Source organism: Ruditapes philippinarum, unplaced genomic scaffold (genome assembly GCF_026571515.1).
Source record: "Ruditapes philippinarum isolate M1 unplaced genomic scaffold, ASM2657151v2 ctg8639_1_1_1_1, whole genome shotgun sequence".
Classification (NCBI taxonomy): Eukaryota; Metazoa; Mollusca; class Bivalvia; order Venerida; family Veneridae; genus Ruditapes; species Ruditapes philippinarum.
In genome coordinates, this window is record NW_026866486.1 from 29,747 (window position 1) to 49,126 (window position 19,380).

Below are 19,380 nucleotides of genomic sequence, written 5' to 3' on the forward strand. Positions count from 1 at the left end.
GATAATTACTAGATCATATCAATCAAAAGTAACATATTATACCCAATGCAACGAAACAACAACAAATAACTTTTCATTCAATAGCTATATCTAAAAAAAACTTACACTTACACGACATATTTGCCTTTTAACCCTTTACCACATATATACGCGAAACAACGCACTTTCGACCCCCCCTTTTTTAGGCCTCAAATAGTGAAAAAATGTCCTATTTGGGCCCCAACATAAGTTTTCGTTTGAGAAATGTTGCTAAAAAAATTGAGCACTTTTTCGGCGCCGCCCCCCATCCTAAAGATACATCAGGGGGGCGCCAGAAGGGGGATGTGCCCCCTTCTGTTAGGGGAGGTTTGAAGGGGGGCGGAGTCCCCCTCATCGCCAAGAAAATTTTGGACTTGTGAGAGGCTAAAAATGACCCCAGGTCGGTCATAATATAACGTTTAACCAACGCTGAAAAGCATTTAACTCTATCTCAATCCCTTGAGCAGTTACAGCACTTTGAAATAAATTTTGATGGAAAAAATCGATGCAAAATAGTGATTTTTGGCAATTTTGAGATGTCCCCTCGTTGCCATGGTAACAGGAAATTTAAGACTGAGCATGTCGTTACAAAGGCAATGGTCCAGTCAACAAAAAATTATTCTCACACCTATGTTATAGATCAGCACTAAAATTGTACAATGTTAGGACTATAACTATTTTAAAACCTCTTATTTTGCGTATTTTTGTGGATTTTTTTGTATTAAATTATGGAAAAAGTTCAAAAGATAAGAGCATAAATGAATCATATGTAATTGTAGGTAAGAAATGTTTAAGCATTTCTAATGTGATCGAAATTTACAAAAAAAGAACAATAATAATAATAAAATAATAATAAAATAATAATAATAAAATAATAATAATGAAAATAATAATAATAATAATAATAATAATAATAGAATATTTCTGGAGAATATCATATGATCATGCGATTGAAATACTGAGTTAATACTTGCATTTTTTAGAACACTAGTTTTCGGACACACTTAGTTCATTGACATTATGAATCAAAAGAATTCAATGTCACTTTGAGTAAGCTTTTCTAAATAACTAACGCCACTTCTTAACCTAAGGGTTTGGTAAAGATCTTGCTTATCAACTTGTCCAATCACTTTTGAAATTAGGTCAACATGGTTACCGTCTTCGTGGTCGAAGCATACCATAGCTCCACTGTCACCAGGTTTACAAAATGGAACGGCTTCTTCTCTACTTTTAACATATATGAATCTGTTATTTTCATTTAAATCGTCTGCCTCAGCTTCTTGTTGCGATTCTTGTGATAGTTCAGCACCTTCTACAGATGCAACAAATTTTCTGGTTTTGTAATGTGTTGTAGCAATTATTCCAAGACCCTTTGATGTGTGAGCACCACTCATGTGCACGTGTTGACAATCAAGTAGACTATCATCATTTTCATACATTATGCCCTTCATTAACGTTCCATCTTCTGTTTTGAATCTTCCATCACAGTACGATTCATCTTCCTTCTTGATTCTGGCTGCAGCAATATCAAACTTCATATTGACGTCACCAAAAGGAGCTGTTTCTTTAATAACATCAGCTTTTAAAGTTCGTTTTTCGGACATAATTTCAAGCGTTTCTTGACCTTGGAGCAGATGTTTTGATGCAAGCGAACAATACGTTCCCTCTTTCTGTGTCTTCGGTGTCATTTTCACAAAACTCGTTAAACTACCAAAGTTCTTGTGTCCATTAACTCCCACCTTTGATCCGGAAAGTATTTTGCAAAATGGCTTCACATCAACAAGCGGTGAGACTACATCATAAGAGTCTGATTTAAACCCATGTTTGTTAAGTATTTCAACAATTTTTGGTCTCAAATTCTCGATATCATGGCTCAAAACGTGGATCTGTAGTCTTGTGATGAACTTGAAGCTGTACCCTCTAACTGACGGGCTTAATTGATACAAACTCTCTATAACCTGCAAGTAGATAAATGTGAACACATAATATTAAGATAACAACAGATAAACAGTAAAGCATTGATCAACGATTAATTTTTGCACTTAATATTTCAAGTATTGTATAAGAGGTTTTCGTGTGCATGCATATCCTTCTGAAAGAACTGCCTTGCAACGTTGATTATTTATTCTAGTCTTTAGTGTTTCGAAATGTCATGATGTTTCAGAAAAAGATAAAATAAATGAAGTGCATAGTTTTAGAATATTGTAGGTTGGTACCCGTTTATTTGAAACATATACAAATGAAAGCACAGAATGTTGTATGTTAGACATTCATGAAATATTCCATTAATTATCTTTTGTCTGCCGTAAAATATAAGTTTGATTTCCAAACATTGTTACATTTTTTATAAGCATTTATATTACTGTTATTGTATGTTAAATATTTTTTTCGTATTCGTATGCTTGTAAAAAAGGTGTTATCAACTTAAACATATTATGGAATACGTTGTCTATTTGCCTCTTAAATAAATTTAAATAAAGCACATATAATTTTCTTTGAATAATATGACATAAGGCTATTAAATCTAACAAAGAACGTCCAATTATATTAATAGGGTAAGGAAAAATTATGATCAAGTCTCTTTTTCGCAAACAGACTAACCAAAAAAGATCGTCACTATAAACAAGGATCTTTCTGATCTTGGTATGCTTTCTATGACCTGATTTTATACCTTAATTATGTATTTTTTAATGAAGTTCTAAATTTAGTAAATGTATCAAATACTCTATTAACAAACATGAATCAAATAAGAAACAGGACTTAAACCTTTCATAATTAATCAGTAACTATCAGTGGCTATAAGACACAATCGAACTAAAATAATTTCTGTATAAACACCAAAGTCTTTCTTATCATGGTCACATATGATTAAATTCTTAAAATATTAGAATATGTTGATTTGCAAATGTTTAATCACTGACGATGTGTTGCACCTTAACACTTTTGCTGCCAGAGGGTTATTTTTTATTTATTGATCACCTCTTTGCCAGAAGGTTTTCTAAGAAATTACTATAGTGTTAATATATATAATTAGTATTTGTTATTAGTATCATAATAATAATATATGTTTCCAAATCTGCTAATATATAATAAGAATTGTCGATGGTGTAATTATCTTTATATTCATTATTATAATTATTATAATTATTAATATTATTATTATTATTATAATAATTATTATCATTATTATAGAAACGGCAAAATGCGTCCATATGCCAAATACGTCGAAAATAATGGCAGTGAAAAGGTTAACGTTGAACATATGATTTCACCGCATAATCAATACTCAAATTTCAGCTGGAAGCCAAAACTTAAACTTAAACGCTTATTTAGGATATTGTCAGAAAATATAAAATAAACATTCTCTTTACAAATATTGGCAGTTTTTGTTGTTAGATAATGGGATAATATAAATATATGCATACCTGATCACTTACTCTATCCTCTAGTCCATCTAGTTGTGGTTTTAAAGTTTCAGGAAGTCGGCTTCTTCTATACATTCCAATCATTTCCCCTAATAAACGTTGAAAATCTTCTTTGTTTTCTCGAAATTTCCTATTTGACTTTTCATCTGAATTAAAACATTCATAGAAATATAAATTCAATGAAGTTTTAATAACACTTACATAAAACATACAGAAACAGAAAATGCATTGGGTAGCGTTATAGTATACTTATAAATGCATATGAAGATGCAATTATCAAATGTGTCTGTTGGTGTACCAAGCTGTTTGTTATACACTGCCAGTTTTCAGACCTACTTGATTCATCTTCGGTATGTATACACTCCCTGTGAATTGGTAATGATAAGTATTAGTATTCAAATGCGATTAAATTTTACAAAGTTCTTTTTTCGACTGTCATTGCTATGCAGTAATCCACTTCCCTGTTAAATTTGGCTTAATTTTCCTTTATTGGCAGAAGATTTTAGTTTTGATACTAAAATGAAAATATTAACATTCCAAAATTATTTTTATTGTACAGAAAAGGTTTATCATGTGAAATTGTTTATATCTAAACATTTACACATTAAAATAATCAACATTAAAAACAAATAAAGGTCATCAAATTATCGATTTGCATACCAATAACATCCTCTTTGTGTAGGTAATCTAGTTGTCATAGGCAACCTTTCTTTGACAAATGTTTATCTGAATTCTTTAGAAACGGAACACTTTTATCAAACACTTAAATTTTTTGCAATGAAACATGCGTTTTATATCGAAGCGGATTTTACAGTATTCTTATTTGAATACTCTATAACCAACTTGGATATGTTTCTCTTTTTTAATTTGTCTTTTGTAATTTATTTGTGGTATGCAGGGGTTACATATTTTCTGATGCCCTTTCAAATTCCATTTTAATAAGTTTGGTCTATTGTGTTCTCGTTTAACACATTACTTCTTGAGCATTTTGTGAAAAATGGTTGTTTTCATTAAAAAGTATCCCGTTACAAGTTCAAATTGCTATAATACTATAAAAACTGCTTCAACACTAATCAAACTTGGCGAAGATGTTGACTGGACAAAATTGCCAAAAATCACTATTTTGCGTTGATCTTTTCCATTATAATTGATTTCAAAGTGCTGCAACTTCTTAATGGATTAAGATAGAGTCAAATGCTTTTCAGCGTTGGTTACATGTTACCTTATGATCAATCTGGGGTCATTTATAGCCTCTCACAAGTCCAAAATTTTCTTGGCGATGAGGGGGACTCCGCCCCCCCTTCAACCCCCCCCAAAACAGAAGGGGGCACATCCCCCTTCTGGCAACCCCCTGATGTATCTTTTGGTTGGGGGCCGCGCCGAAAAAGTGGTCACTTTTTTAACAACATTTCCCAAACAAAAACAAGTGTTAAGGGCCTAAATAATGCATTTTTCACCATTTGAGACAACAAAAAGTGGGGGGTGAAATAGGCGTTAAAAGGCGTGTATATGAAGTAATGGGTTAAGCAAACGCATTATTTCACTTTAGGATTATATGCCGCTTGGAATGGCACTAACGTGAATCCTTGATGGTGTCATAATAACCACCGCATAAACACTATATGATGTCTTGAAAATGAGAATTTTACCAAAAGTTAAATGTTGAATTATGCGTTAACAGAGGAAAATGGTTCGGATGGTAGCTTGAATATTCATGTTCTGACAATGAACAGGCTAAATCAAACAGAGTCAGCACCATTTTCAACCGTTTTGGACGGTCTTTGGGGAATTTAATGTTTTTATTTTCAAAATTTTAACTTTTCTAATATTTCAAACTTGATGTTAGGACCTTTAAAATGAAATATTTTCTTTGATGTTTTAAAATAATATAGGGTATCTGAGGCAAACCCACCGGCAGTTCTTCCGTACACAGTTCCACTTCTTGTTTTTCGAATGCTTGCATAGCTGTCCACAAATTGAGCGTTTGAACTCCCTGTCAAATATTTATATCCATTTTTTAAACTTTATCATATGCCTAATTTAAATAAGATCTATAACGTTACAATATATACGTGCAGTCCTTACCGTTAGTACAAAAATCTTAAAGAATGGATAAAACTTTGATACCTTAATTCAATGGTTATGAGATAATGTCGATATGGTTTTTCTATAGGTACACCCAGACAAATAAGATAATGATGTTAATCCAGACAACAGGTAGTTGTTTGAGAAATATATATCATTTAACAAACAATACTATTGGAAACGCGTACGATTCACAAGAGATATGTAGTTATTCAATGTTTATAAGACTATCCCATTTTCGGGATAGCCTCTCTTAATGTTACCCCAAACAATAATAACGCATTATACTTCTTAAAATATATGTGTTGTTAATTCATGATTCAATTAAATTGGATATAATAATATCTTTCTATAAGTTTCAAAGACAAAATGAAACAGCAATAAGAAAGTTCAGACAATTTTACTTTGGAGAAACAAATCAATATTTAACAGGATATGGTAGAAAAACATATTTTGTCATTTGTTAACTGACATTTGAAATTCCGATCGCAGTTTTATTATGTTCGATTTCATTGCACGCTCCACTAAGTCATATATTAAAATATAAATATAAAATTAAAACGCTATACAGTATTGGTGGCTGAAAATGACGTGAATATCTTTTATACATAAACAGGTCGCCCCTTAAAAAGCCAAGCACTGTAACTTTATTCAAACTTCTAATGCAGATCATTCTAGAATATAATAATTAACAGAGTTATGTTGTATATAATAAACTACATATTCATGAATTCATGAATTACTACAGTGAGAATTACATTAAAATGAATTTTGAAATGACTTTATTGGTATCTTCCATCAAACATTTATAGAAAAACTTGAAAAAAGAGTGTTTTATTATGCACAAAGCACACTAAAAAAATAAAAACCATTATTTTTTTCACTATCGTCACTTGAGAAGGTACACGTTCCGTTTTTATTTCTTGTTCGCATTTTTCTATCTAAAGACACATTGAAAAGTTGAAAAGGAGTAACGTTTGCAACTAATGCAATATTCTCCAAACATTTACATTCAATCATATTCATAAAAAGAAACATTTGATTGGAATTCTAAATGTAAATGTAAAATCTTAAGTAGCATCATGTGTAACTATTTCTATTACTGTATGCATTTACTTCCATACGTCAATATATATCTTTTTATTTCCTACATGTGTCGGATGCATGCAAGTCGACTTTTTCAAAATAATTCTAGATTAAATTATAACAAATTATTGATTTTTTAGTGTACATTTTTTGCTTGAGGCGGAAACAATTCATAAAGTCGATCGTGTTTTTGACCCCTTTCATAGAGATTGGAGTATATTGGTTTGCAAATTTCGGTTCGATTGCCGTTATAACGTGAAGTCGGCCGACCACTTCGTTTCCGTTCATAACTTGAGCATTTGAATCAAACCTTTTAAGTTCATAAGATGATCGGTATTAAGTAAATGATCTCTATTGTTTTGGCGCCAATAGCTATAGGTCAAGCTTACAATGATATTAAATGTGATAACAGTTTCTGCTAAATAACAAAAGAAACATTTGACAAAAAAGCTCTATCATAATCATCCTCATTGAGTGAAATACTCATGCGTTAAGATCAATATCATATAGAGACCTTCAATAACTAGAAAATTTTTTGACACACAGCCTTCAAAATATATATATAATATCAATTACAAAATCATCACCCTTTTGAGTGTGAAAACAGTTTCTTTTCTCAATTACTAGAGAACTATTTGACACACAACTTTCAGGATTCTATATGCATCAACCTTAATTAGATGTTTAAAGGACAATGTTACAGTGGTTTCGAATGTTAAAGGTCTTTCCGCTCAATAATTTGAAAACAATTTGATTATCCTTTATTTATAAAATCGACAGTAAACACAAGCAAGAAGAAACGCATTACATTTCTTAAAATATATTTGGCATTGATTCATATTTCATACTAATGGACTATAATTTTATATATCTTTTAAGTTTTAAAGACAAAATAAAAATTGCAATGATCAAGTGCAGACAATTTTACTATAACCAAATAAGAAAATTTCATTTTTTTTTTAATAGTATAAAGTAGAAAAACATATTTTCTCATTTGTTAACTTACCTTTGAAATTCCGATGTGCCGTTTTATCATGTTCATTTTCATTGCACTTTCCGCTAAGTCCTAGATTAAAATATATATATTAAATTAAAACCTATTAAATTATGGTGGCTCAAAATGACGTGAATATATTTTATACATAAATAGGACTCCCGTAAAAAGCAAGACAAACGTCATATGCTGATCATATTAGAAAATTATAATTTATATACAGGTTTTGTATTCATATTACATACTACAGTGAAATTACATTCGAATAAATTTTGAAATGACTTATGGTATTTTCCAGCGAACATTTATAGAACAACGTTGAATAGATGACTTTGTACGTATAAAGCACACTTGAAAAAGTTTTCAAACCTTTCATTTCTTCTGTATCGTCATTGGAGAAAGTACACGATCTGTTTTTAGTTTTTGTTCGCATTTTTCCTCCTTTGCTGTGTGAATCATTCGTAGAGCTTGATGGTGTTGAAACTTTACATCAAAAGTAGAATTTTAAAGAGCCATATTGAAAAGTCGTAAATTCCCAAAGTTTTGTATAATCATTTTTATGAAATGAAACATTTGATTGAAATTCTAAAGGTCTAATCCAAAGTATAATCATGTGTATTTTATGTGTATTTCTATAACTGTATGTATTTTATTTGCATACGTCAATACTTTGTATTTCCTATATAAGTCGACGTTATGAAAATAATTCTAGATTAAATTGTAACAAACTTTGGTTACTGATTGTATTTAGTATACAGTTTGCGCATGTGGCGGACAATATTCATAAACTCTATCGTGATTTTGACCCCTTTCGTAGAAAAAGAGGATATTGTTTTGCAAGTTACGGTTCGATTAAACGGTAAAACTGGGTTAGATGGTCGACCACAATGTTTCCGTTCATAACATGAAAACCATTTGAGCCGTGTCATGACAAAACCAACATAATGGGTTTGCGACCAGCATGGATCCAGACCAGCCTGCGTATCTGCGCAGTCTGATCAGGATCCATGCTGTTCGCTTACAAACTCTATAACCAGTATAGAAACAGATAGCGAACAGCATGGATCCTGATCAGACTGCGCGTATACGCAGGCTGGTCTGGATCCATGCTGGTCGCAAACCCATTATGTTGGTTTTGTCATGACACGGCTCATTTGTGTCACACCCTCCAACCTTCATAGGATAATCGCCCTTATTTAATAAATGATTTCATTTGTGTTGGCGCCAATAGCTGTAGGTCAAGCTTACAATGATCTTGAATGTAAAAAATAACAGTTGTTGCTAAACAACAAAAGAACCATTTGACCAGATCATCCTCATTGGGTGAACAACTATTGCGTAAAGATCAATGCCATATTAGAGACCTTCAATAACTAAAGAACTCTCTGACTCACAGCTTTATCAAATATGATAAAATACTTCACAGAATCATCACCCTCCTCCTACTGTTTTGCAGCTTCTGTGCATGTTGGTTAAGGTTAAATGTTTTTTGAGTGTGAAAACAGTTTCTTTTCCCAATAACTAGAGAACCATTCGACACACAGCTTTAAGGATTCTATAAGCATAACCCTTACCAGGATGTTTTAAAGGACAAGGTTACAGTGGTCTTGAATGTTGCTCAATAATTTGAGAATCATTTTATTTATCCTTTTTAAATTATAAAATCGGTAGTAACCGCAAGCAATTTAAAACGCATTACATTTCTTGAAATATATTTAGCATTAATTCATATTTCATTTTAATGGAATATTATTCTATATATACATGTTTTATAAGTTTCAAAGACAAAATGAAATTGCAATAACTACGTGCACACCATTTTACTATATAGCCGAATAAGAAAATTTTAAATATTTAACAGTACATGGTCGAAAAAACATATTTTTTCATTTGTTAACCTATTTTGAAATCCCGATGTGCGGTTTTATAATGTTCAATTGCATTGTACTATCCGCTTAGTCCTAGATTCAAATATAACTATAGAATAAAAAAATACTTAAAATCATGGTGGCTCAAAGTGACGCGCATATCTTTTATATAGAAGTAAGTCCCCCCCTTATAAAGCAAAGAAGTTTAGCTTTATTGAAACGTCTTATGCAGATAATTCTAAAAATATTATTATTTTCATATTCGTGAAATACTATCAGTGATAATTACTTTAAAATGAATTTTGGAATGACTAAATTGCTATCTTCCATTCATCATTTATAGAATAACGTGAAATAGATCGTTTTGTTTTGTTAAAAGCACACTTGAGAAAATTTACAAACCTTTCAATATTCCACTGTCGAAATCGGAGATGTTTAACGTTCCGTTTTTAGCTCTTGTTCGCGTTTTCCTTTCTTGATTGTAGGCGTCATTCGTAGAGCTTGATTGTGTTAATACTAAACAAAAAGGTAAAATTTTAAAGAGCCATATGTAAAAGAGGAAAACTTCCTAAATTGTTATCAGAGCTGCATCAGTACTAAGGGCAAATTATGCAGTACCATAACCAGTACCAGTATTAGATTTTAGCTCGGTACTGCAGTACCAGTACTTTTTGAGGGAAAGTAATTAAGTATCAGTACCATTAGTTTTATATATTCATCAAAGTTTGGATGAATACATAGTGTCAAACAAATATTTGCAAATATTATTCAGCAAAGAAATAAAAATCACAATTTACTTTAAAGTTAACATAACATTTTTACAACTTTATTGTTTTAACATACTTTATACAAACAATATTTACAACATATATTCATCTCATATCTTATTGTTTAGTAACCAGTAAACTGTAATACATTGCAATCATCTTTCATTTAAAACACAACAGTCTTTTGATGCCTTTCACACCTTCACACCTATGTTCAATTTATACCAAAGTAAATAACAACTTTTTATGGTGCTTACAATATCACTTGAAATAGGATTATTTAGAATAGAAGCATAATTGCTTCTAGTGACTATTTTGCTCTTTTACTAGTAAATGCAAAATAAAAAAATATTTTAATAAGGATATTTTAGGGTAAAGAGTTATTGAGTCTATTTATCTCAATTTAAATTTTACTTAATGTCGTTGGTGCCTTTTTATGATGAATACTATGTTAACATTTGAAGGAATATTATAGATTTGATTACTTTTTCACAAAAATAAAATAATGTAATTTACAGCTTTATTTTATAAGAAAAATTGATGCTATATTTATCAAAACCGAAAATACTGCATTGTAATGCAGTAGCAGTACCACTTTTTAAGACAGTAATGCAGTACTGGTACCAGTAGAAGCTAAATTTTTTAAGAGTAATTCAGTATCAGTACCAGTACTTGCAAAATCACTGCAGTACGTACTGCAGTACCAGTAACAGTAATGCAGCTCTGATTGTTATACACTCATGTTCACAAAGAAAACATTTGACTGGAACTTAACATACTTTTATGTGTATTTTATGGGTATTTCTATAATTGTATGTATTTCACTTGCATAAGTCAGTACTACTTTTTTATTTCCTATATTTGTTCGCTTCATTCAAATTGACGTTATGAAAATAATTCTAGATTAAATTGTAACAAACTTTGGTTACTGATTTTATGTAGTACACATGTTTTGCGAGGGACGAATAATATTTATAAACTCTATCGCGTTTAAACCCCTTTGACGTTAATGTGGTATATCTTTATGCAAATTCGGTTGATCTGTAGGTATGATGATTGATCGGTCAGTCGGTCGATATAATACTTCGCTTCCGTTCCAAACCTATACAATCATTCAAGAAACAGCCTTCATAATTTTATAGGATGATAAACCGTTATAGGCATTTTGAGTGTGAAAAACGTTTGAGTTTTATATCAAATGAACTATTTGAACAAAAACCATCAACGGTCATATCATTATCATCCTCATTAACATGACAGTCGACAGTTATTGAATATAGTCTCCCATTGCTTGATTGAATGTGCAGGTACAGGATACAGTGATATTTTGATTGTCAATAAGTTGAAGAAAACTATTTGATGCATAGCCTCATAACTACAACGGAAGATCAGTCTCATTGATAAGAGAAACCATTTTGTTTTGAGCACATGTACATGAATTAAAGCATGTGTAACAATATAGATCATTGTTTGTTAGTCTATAAATATTACTCATGCAAAATGTTATATCCTTTCTTGCGTGTTTTGTTTTTAAAAGATATATTTAGATTAAGTAGGAAAATGAAAATAAAAAAGGTTTTTGACATGCAATTTGGCATTGACAGCATGGCTGTTCTGATAGCAATAATGTGAGTTATGAATGTTAACGTCATTTGTTAAGCAGCCAGTTTTATAGCACAGATTAAGGGGTGAAACGGTTGGTACACTTCTATTATATTTAAGTCCGACTGGCTAAAATTCTTAAGCATGCGAAATGTGTCGCGAAAAGGTAAATGCTGTTGTATTTTCTCCTTTCTCTCTCATTTCACATAATTTCGACAGCACGAAAATACGCCTTAACTGTAACTAGATTATTTTGCATTAATGGTTTGTATATATTGTGACTAAATTGCTAGAGGTCAGCAACACAGGGGATACACAAAAATTGTTCAATAACTCAAAGCGTCATTGTTCATTGCCTACGACTTTAAACTAACAATAATGATAAGTAAACGGACCAATCAGGGGCGTACCTTGGCTTATTTTGAGTATACGCCGATTACATCCCCTTGGGCCAAAGTGTCCTATTTGCATGAAGTCTGACGTGAAGACGTGCTTTTACAAAATAATTAAAAAAGTTATTTACCATTGGGAAAACAAAATATAGCCAGTTACCCCTTTTGTAATCAAGATGGTTATTTTTTTTTTCTTTTTTTGTTTTTCAATATACCTAGACATGAAATCATCGTTGGAAACCACGGTACACATTCCGAATATACTACATTTAATACATGTACATGTATACTGTAAAACGCCTGGGTAACCGAGGATGACATGAGATATAATCAAGGGAAATATTGCTTTAAAACGCATTTACCATTAGAAAAACAAAACAAAGCCAGATATCTCTATTCTAATCAAGATGTTTAAAACAAAATGTTTTGTTTCAATTTTGTCTTTATTTCAACAAACCTAAACATGAGATATAATCAAGAAACAAGGAAAATATCGCTTTTAAAACGATCTGTATGACCATAAAACGAACACATCAGAATAACTGTATAAGTGTAACAATAATCTATAGCATCAAAACCACACCTTAAAATACGCGATCAAATAGGTACATAAAAAAATTAATAATTTTAGAAGTGCATTATGTCAATATTAGAGCATAATTGTTTTTGACAATTTTTCCTCAATTCTACTCTTTAAGATTAATCCGATATATTTTAGTTATGTTATTACGCAGTTGAAATTAGTGGCTTACTAGTCTGGCAGAAATTCAAGTCAAAACCTAAAACAATGAAAAATAACATAGAGGATTTTGTATCGCATACAAATATTTACAAATGAAGAGGAAAATTACCGTTTTTTCAAAGCAAGAGTGGAAACATATTTGTAAAAAAAAGTTTTGTAAAAATGAGAAAAAAGAAGAAAAAACATTCTCTTATGTGGCTTTATTTTGTTTTTATTGTAATTTTATTTCTGTTCTATATGTATATATAGATGTGACTATTAAAAATACATAAAAGATGTTATTGTTTGCAGAAATATGCAACTCCTGTCTATAGTCAATGAAATATGTTTAAATAGCTTTGCATAGTGATATGTCTTGAAAATCTACTATTTTTACGGACATTTAATTAAAAATGTTATTTACAATAAAGTTTTATTCGGTTTGTGATAATAGTTGTTGGCAATTGTTTGCTGCTAAGATCAGATTTATAGGACCCAAAATATTCTACACAATTTCAAATGAAGATGACATGAGTGTGACAGACTAATACATTGACAAACAATTACAAGATTAAATATGAAAAGGCTGACACGTATTCCTTTGTACTACAAAAGTTCCAGACAAACATAAAGTTCAGTAAGGTTAATAAGCATAAAAACATTAACTTTTTTTAGTTTTAAAAATTATTATCCTTAATAAAATCCACATAGGGTTGTGTAATTTGAACTTTTATTGTAATTCAATCTACTTAAAATTGATTATTTGTATTACAAATAAAAAACACAAAAGAAAATTCTCGCTAAAATGCCTTACCGTGTTCTTTTCTCTTACATGAATTTTCTTCACTCACCTTTGATTGTATGAACATATATTTGACAAAAGTTACATCGTTAGCATATCTATGGAATCAATAAGCAGCTACGCAATAATTTTTTGTCACGTCATTTTTTTAAATTTTAATTTCTCGAAACTCTATTCATTGAATATGCCCGTGCGCATTGGCGTATCGGCAGGTACGCCACTGCCAATATACTTTAGAAAGTAAATAGCGCATACGTCAGCTAGTGCATTCATTTACCTTTTCCTAAACAACTTAAAGATATCCTTCCCTTCCAATATTGATTGTGAAAAGGATAATCTTACTACCAATTTAAGGGTATTTTTTGATAGAACTAACAATTACCGTACAATAGCCGTTGTATGTCATGCAAAATCAACAGTAGGAACCTTAACATCTGGCCTCAGAAAAAGGGGTCAACGTTTTTTATAATCGATTGCTCGAAAAAAAGCATACTTCCAACAACATTTCAAGTAGCAAGACTTGGTTTCATTTCAGTAGCAACATAATTAATCATATTTTCCAGTAAGTCACCGAGACTAAAAGACTAGTAAATGTAATGTGACATGATTGTACTGTGTTCTGTTTGTGTCACTACTGTAGTCAGTAACATAAGATAATAAAAATATCAAAGTCTGTTTTTTTATTATTATTATAATTGTAACAAATATACAAATAGTAACAAAATGGACTAATATTATAATATAGTAATATTACATGCATTTTCTTCATGTCAAATTTAAAAAAAAAGTTTCTTTCAATATTGAAAGTAGAACACACCCTGGAATGAAAAAATGGGATGAATTTCAAAAAGACCAAATTCAGGATTTCTTGTTTGTTATACATGCGTTACATGGGGGTACAGTATTTATCAATATAAAAGAAGACTGTTACCTGAATTTTAGGCAGGTATGAGGAAATTCACCAGCATCATGTTCGTGCGAGTCAAAGATATAAAAGCTATTTGACATTGGCGATATATATATATAAAAACTATTGTTAATTGATTTGTTAGGAGATCAATATACCTTTTGTTGAATTGCTTTAAAACCATTCATAAAAAACATTACATTTCATGTTCAAACTACAGATCAAAGTTTTTGTTGTTATCAATGATGCTATCTATCTATCTGTCTATAGCCTATGCTTAGTGAGGGTCCATCCGCTCGTAAGGCGACAAAATGCAGCTTTCGCTGTCGAGTACGGACCACCACGGACATGTCACCAGTCATACCCTTAAGGAGTTATTTTGAAGCACGAGTGGTATGCATTACCAAAGGCGCCAATGAAATGTAACCTTATAAACTTAAGTTTAATTATTACAAAACAACCAATATATCAACATGTTATTATTAAACATTTAATTTCATAAATATAAATAAAGAATAATTATCAAAAGCAAAATTATAAAAGTCTTATGACTGAAATCTTCTTTATATTGACACATTCAATCCCTAATAATATACTTGATATGCTGTGTGTGAATGTAATTCAAAATGTAACAAATTATAATTTCATGTACTACTTAAAAGGGGAAATAACAAATTTATAACCTAAGTGTCAAAAAAATCAAAATATTTCTGGCTATTTATAGCTTTCGAATTCATGTACAGCAAAACTGTTTTCCAGTTTTCATTCATTAATATTACATGCCTCAATCCCAGAAGGAGAAACCAATAGAGAAATCGAAAGGAGTTATTAAATGCGGATTTATTTTTAGCTGTAAATCGAAGGGATTTATTGATCAAATCCGGGCCCATGGACAAAAAAAATAGTAAACACAAATGACTCCTCGCGACGATATTTCCCGGATATTTTATGTACTCTTGTCGCATCATTAAAGATTTGTTGTCAAAGATGCATCAGTTCCGATGCTGAACATACACGGGGTTGATCGTTTTAACTTTGTTGAGAAAACATCTTTGTCCAAGACGCTTGTGATGCAACCTTCTATCAATTATATAAAGAACTGTTTCTCGTGGAATATTCTTTTCATAAAATATATACACTGTTAAATTATTTTGATTCAATTACCTCACGGGAAATCCTTAAAAGAACTGTATCTTAGATTGTCTATTTTAAAATTATTTACATTTCAACAATTGTACGTTAATCACAGTCCGCAACAAGAAAATTATGCTGCTGGTTTGAGTTGGGGTCCTCTCTGTCTGTGTGTGCGTGTGTGCGCGTGTGTTGGTGCGTGCGTGCGTGCGTGTGTTTCTGTCTGTGCGTTTGTGTATGCGTCTGTGTGTGTGTATGTGTGTGGTTATTTTTGCTTTGTTCTTTTTTTTTCGTATTTTCGTTTTTATTTTTTCATTCAGTAATCATTTCATGCATGCGTAATTTCTTTGATGCATGCAATATTTAATCATTCTTCGTTAAAAAAAGTAAACCAAATAAAATGTAAACTATATTACTGAGACATTTGCTAAATTACTGCCGTCACAAAATAAGGTATGGAAATGCATTGTGTTTCAGGCAAAGTTGGAAAGGTAACGCTGATATGAGTAAATTTAGCCGTGAGACAAAGCTACAATTTCGTTATGCCATATACACATTACATGTCTTTTTAATAGTGAGCTTTTGTAAAGTGAGTCACTTAATTTGAGGATGTGTGTATTGTTATTTTTGTCATATAAAGATTACATGTAATTGACGTATGTTGTTCATTTTAGTTCCTTCGCTGGACTATTTGGTCAAATGCGTTTATCTCAAGGGAAACTGTTCCTTCAGTTTTCAAATCAAAGCCAACCAACTTCTCCTTTTCCGAAAGTTAACACAATGGTCCATCTCAAGTTCGTTTGAGTTACACATGTTTAAAATGCAATACAATTCATGTTATAAATATTTGGCTCTTATTACATCATTTAAAATTAGTTTTTTTCTTTTTTTGCATACGAACATTTCTAATTTTTAATTTTTCAGAGATAAAAATATAAAACAGGTTAATATAACATGTGCAAACAGTTTAATCATACAAAATAGTCTGTAAATTTTCATAATTTGTCTGTTAATAACAGAGAAATGAATTTGACAAATTTCAACTCACCTTTCCTTTTTGCATGCATATGTTCTTCCTTTTCGAGACACTTTCTTTTAAGTCCTGGATATACATACGTTGAAATATAAGCCATTTTGCAGCAAAAATAAATGTCATTAAATGGTGTTATTAATTGTTTTAGATAACAAGTGTATTGAACTGCAATTACTGTTACAGATATAAAGCAGATTCATGTAAATCAACAAAAACGTAAAAACTATGCTTTAAGCAGATCATATTAGTATATTTTTTCAACTTAGGCTAATACACGTACTCATTAAGTGATACAAAAGGTATAATATTAACTTATTTCAACTTTGATATACTGGCATGTTTAATGGAACTTTTAAAAATATAATAGTTAAAGTTAATAAATCGATTTGTCATGCATAAAGTACTTAAGAACATAAAACAAACCATTTGATTTATGTCTGTCAAACGAGAAATCGGCGGATGAACTTATTCCCTGTTCAATGTTTTCCCCCAATTTTCCTTCATAACTGGACGATCCATTCGCAGACTGTGATTGTTCGGGTACTTAAAAAGAAAAGGGCAATCAATAATTATTAATATTCTACATTTTCATCAAATTCAATACAATAATACAAAACAGTTTGAATGGTTTAATTTTTGCATCAAAATTATGCAATTTATCAACGTTTAAATATCGCTGTTCCTCAATATACACTTATTTTTTTACATGTGAAGGTGGTCGCGTAAACTTTGATTTACCATGCATACACCATTGTATATTATCAATAATAATCATAAAGTTAATGATATTCTTCCCTGTACAATCTTGATCAAAATATTTCATATCAATGTTGTTTTTCTTCCTTAAGTCTAAAGACCTGACGGAATTATGTTAAAATGACGACATAATTAAAGTGTATTGATCAAGTTTCTGTTTTTGTACTTTCACATAGTAATATGCACATAGAAATTCATATATGATAAAAATAGTTACCACTACAATCTGGTTCTTTGGAATCTCTACTGTGTTTGTGATTATCATAACACAGACTTCTGATGTATTTGAACATTTCATTCATTGGTTTGAACGCCATTTGTTCTAGCAAAGAGCCTATTTCTTCAGCAATATGCTCCTCTGATGTCACTGTCTTGATTTTTAGATGGTCGTATGGTTTTTCAGCGTCGTGTCCTTGCAAACATGTAACAATGATAACGGACAGTCCTTGTGGTAGAAATGTATTGAGTTCACGTCTCAGGCCCTTGTATTCTTGAAAAACTAAGACTGTTGTCCAGTCAAAAGATTTTTTATTTACAATCAGAAACTCTTTAGCATTTCTATAATTGTAACTTTGTTTAGTGGTGGAGCTTTCGTTTCTCATAACTAAGTTTCCTACATTCAGGCTCATCTTGTCTCCTTGCATTTTACACAGATAAAGTTTAACATTATTGCAAATGTTACGTTCTGGAACAGTCTTTCGGACCAGGTTTGATTCACCAAATGTGTCTAACAAAAGTTTGTTTGTCCTCTCAATTATGTTATATATGCGTTTGTCTGCATTCTTAAACCGAGGATAGCATTCCGGATTCACTTTGTAAATTGTCACTTCCATATCACCGTTAAGATGTAGACATTCATGTATACTTGAAATAAAAGAAACGCCAAGAAATTGTAATGTAAGTTAAAAGTAAACATTTTGTTTAAATATCAACTTGAAGTAGTTATAAAAGTAGTAGAATAAACTGAATTTTTGACGTAGCAAATTCTCAAAAAAGAAAGTGAATGCATTCGGTACGTTAATTCTAAAATTAACAAAAAATATTAAATATATATATCGAATTTATATTATAAGCCACGTATGTTGGATATTTCGTTAAATTTTAAGATGCCTAATACTTTGTAACAATTCAAGATGTTTATGTTTTTCTGATCAAACTTTATTTTTTTCGTATAGATTTCTATATTTATCATCCAAAATTTTGTTGGTAAATTTATGGAAATTGTAAAACGACCGAATTGTCGTTTTGCCAATATCACTTTTTCTGCAAGAGAAAGAAATTATAAATTTGTCCCAATTTAGGTGTTTGTCACTTCTAATAATGAGTTTTAAAAAAATACGTAAGAGCAATTACAGCAGTTTTAAGTATTTCTTTACTTAAAAAGAAGACAGAAATTAAGCATTTTGTAACTTAAAAGTGATTGATTTTAAACGAAATGTTTTTAATGCAAAAAATGCCTACCCTACCCTTTTAACACTTGTTTAACCGATTCGCTTTTTAAAAAAACTTTATTTAAAAATATCCCTAAATTTTCCACAATGAGGGAGTGATTCTAGCCTATTTGAATACTCTTCAAAGTGGAGAATAGTGCATCAGGGGTGTACAACCTTAAGTATTTATTTAAGATATTAGATGAGATGTACATTGACCATGCTTTGAAAGTCCTCCGAATAATAAAATACGATACAATATACAACTTTATTAGTTCGTAAATAAGTACATATGTGGGTAACAAATAGAAAATATTTGCATTCTTAACTTTTAACCCTTTCGCTGCCAGAGGGTTATTGTTT

At 30.8% G+C, this 19,380-nt stretch overlaps 1 protein-coding gene across 1 annotated transcript; it reads right to left on the reverse strand.

Annotated features, from left to right (window-relative positions):
- Positions 1-950: 950 nt before the first annotated feature.
- LOC132732629 (uncharacterized) lies at positions 951-18,440 on the reverse strand. The gene is made up of 9 exons (XM_060719100.1): positions 17,805-18,440; positions 17,255-17,374; positions 16,847-16,900; positions 9,879-9,992; positions 7,978-8,091; positions 7,621-7,680; positions 5,356-5,436; positions 3,444-3,589; positions 951-1,976 (listed from the first exon to the last, which is right to left on the reverse strand). Exons 1-9 carry the CDS (start codon positions 18,418-18,420, stop codon positions 1,044-1,046), a joined length of 2,238 nt encoding a protein of 745 aa, XP_060575083.1. The 5' UTR covers positions 18,421-18,440; the 3' UTR covers positions 951-1,043.
- Positions 18,441-19,380: the final 940 nt, after the last annotated feature.

Excerpts from the sequence above, each read along its gene's own strand:
- LOC132732629 (XM_060719100.1), bottom strand. The coding sequence starts at position 18,420 with ATGGAAGTGACAATTTACAAAGTGAATCCGGAATGCTATCCTCGGTTT. Across the intron at positions 16,901-17,254 it reads TGACAGACATAAATCAAATG|GACTTAAAAGAAAGTGTCTC; the intron begins GTTTGTTTTATG and ends ATGTATATCCAG. Across the intron at positions 1,977-3,443 it reads AGGATAGAGTAAGTGATCAG|GTTATAGAGAGTTTGTATCA; the intron begins GTATGCATATAT and ends ATCTACTTGCAG.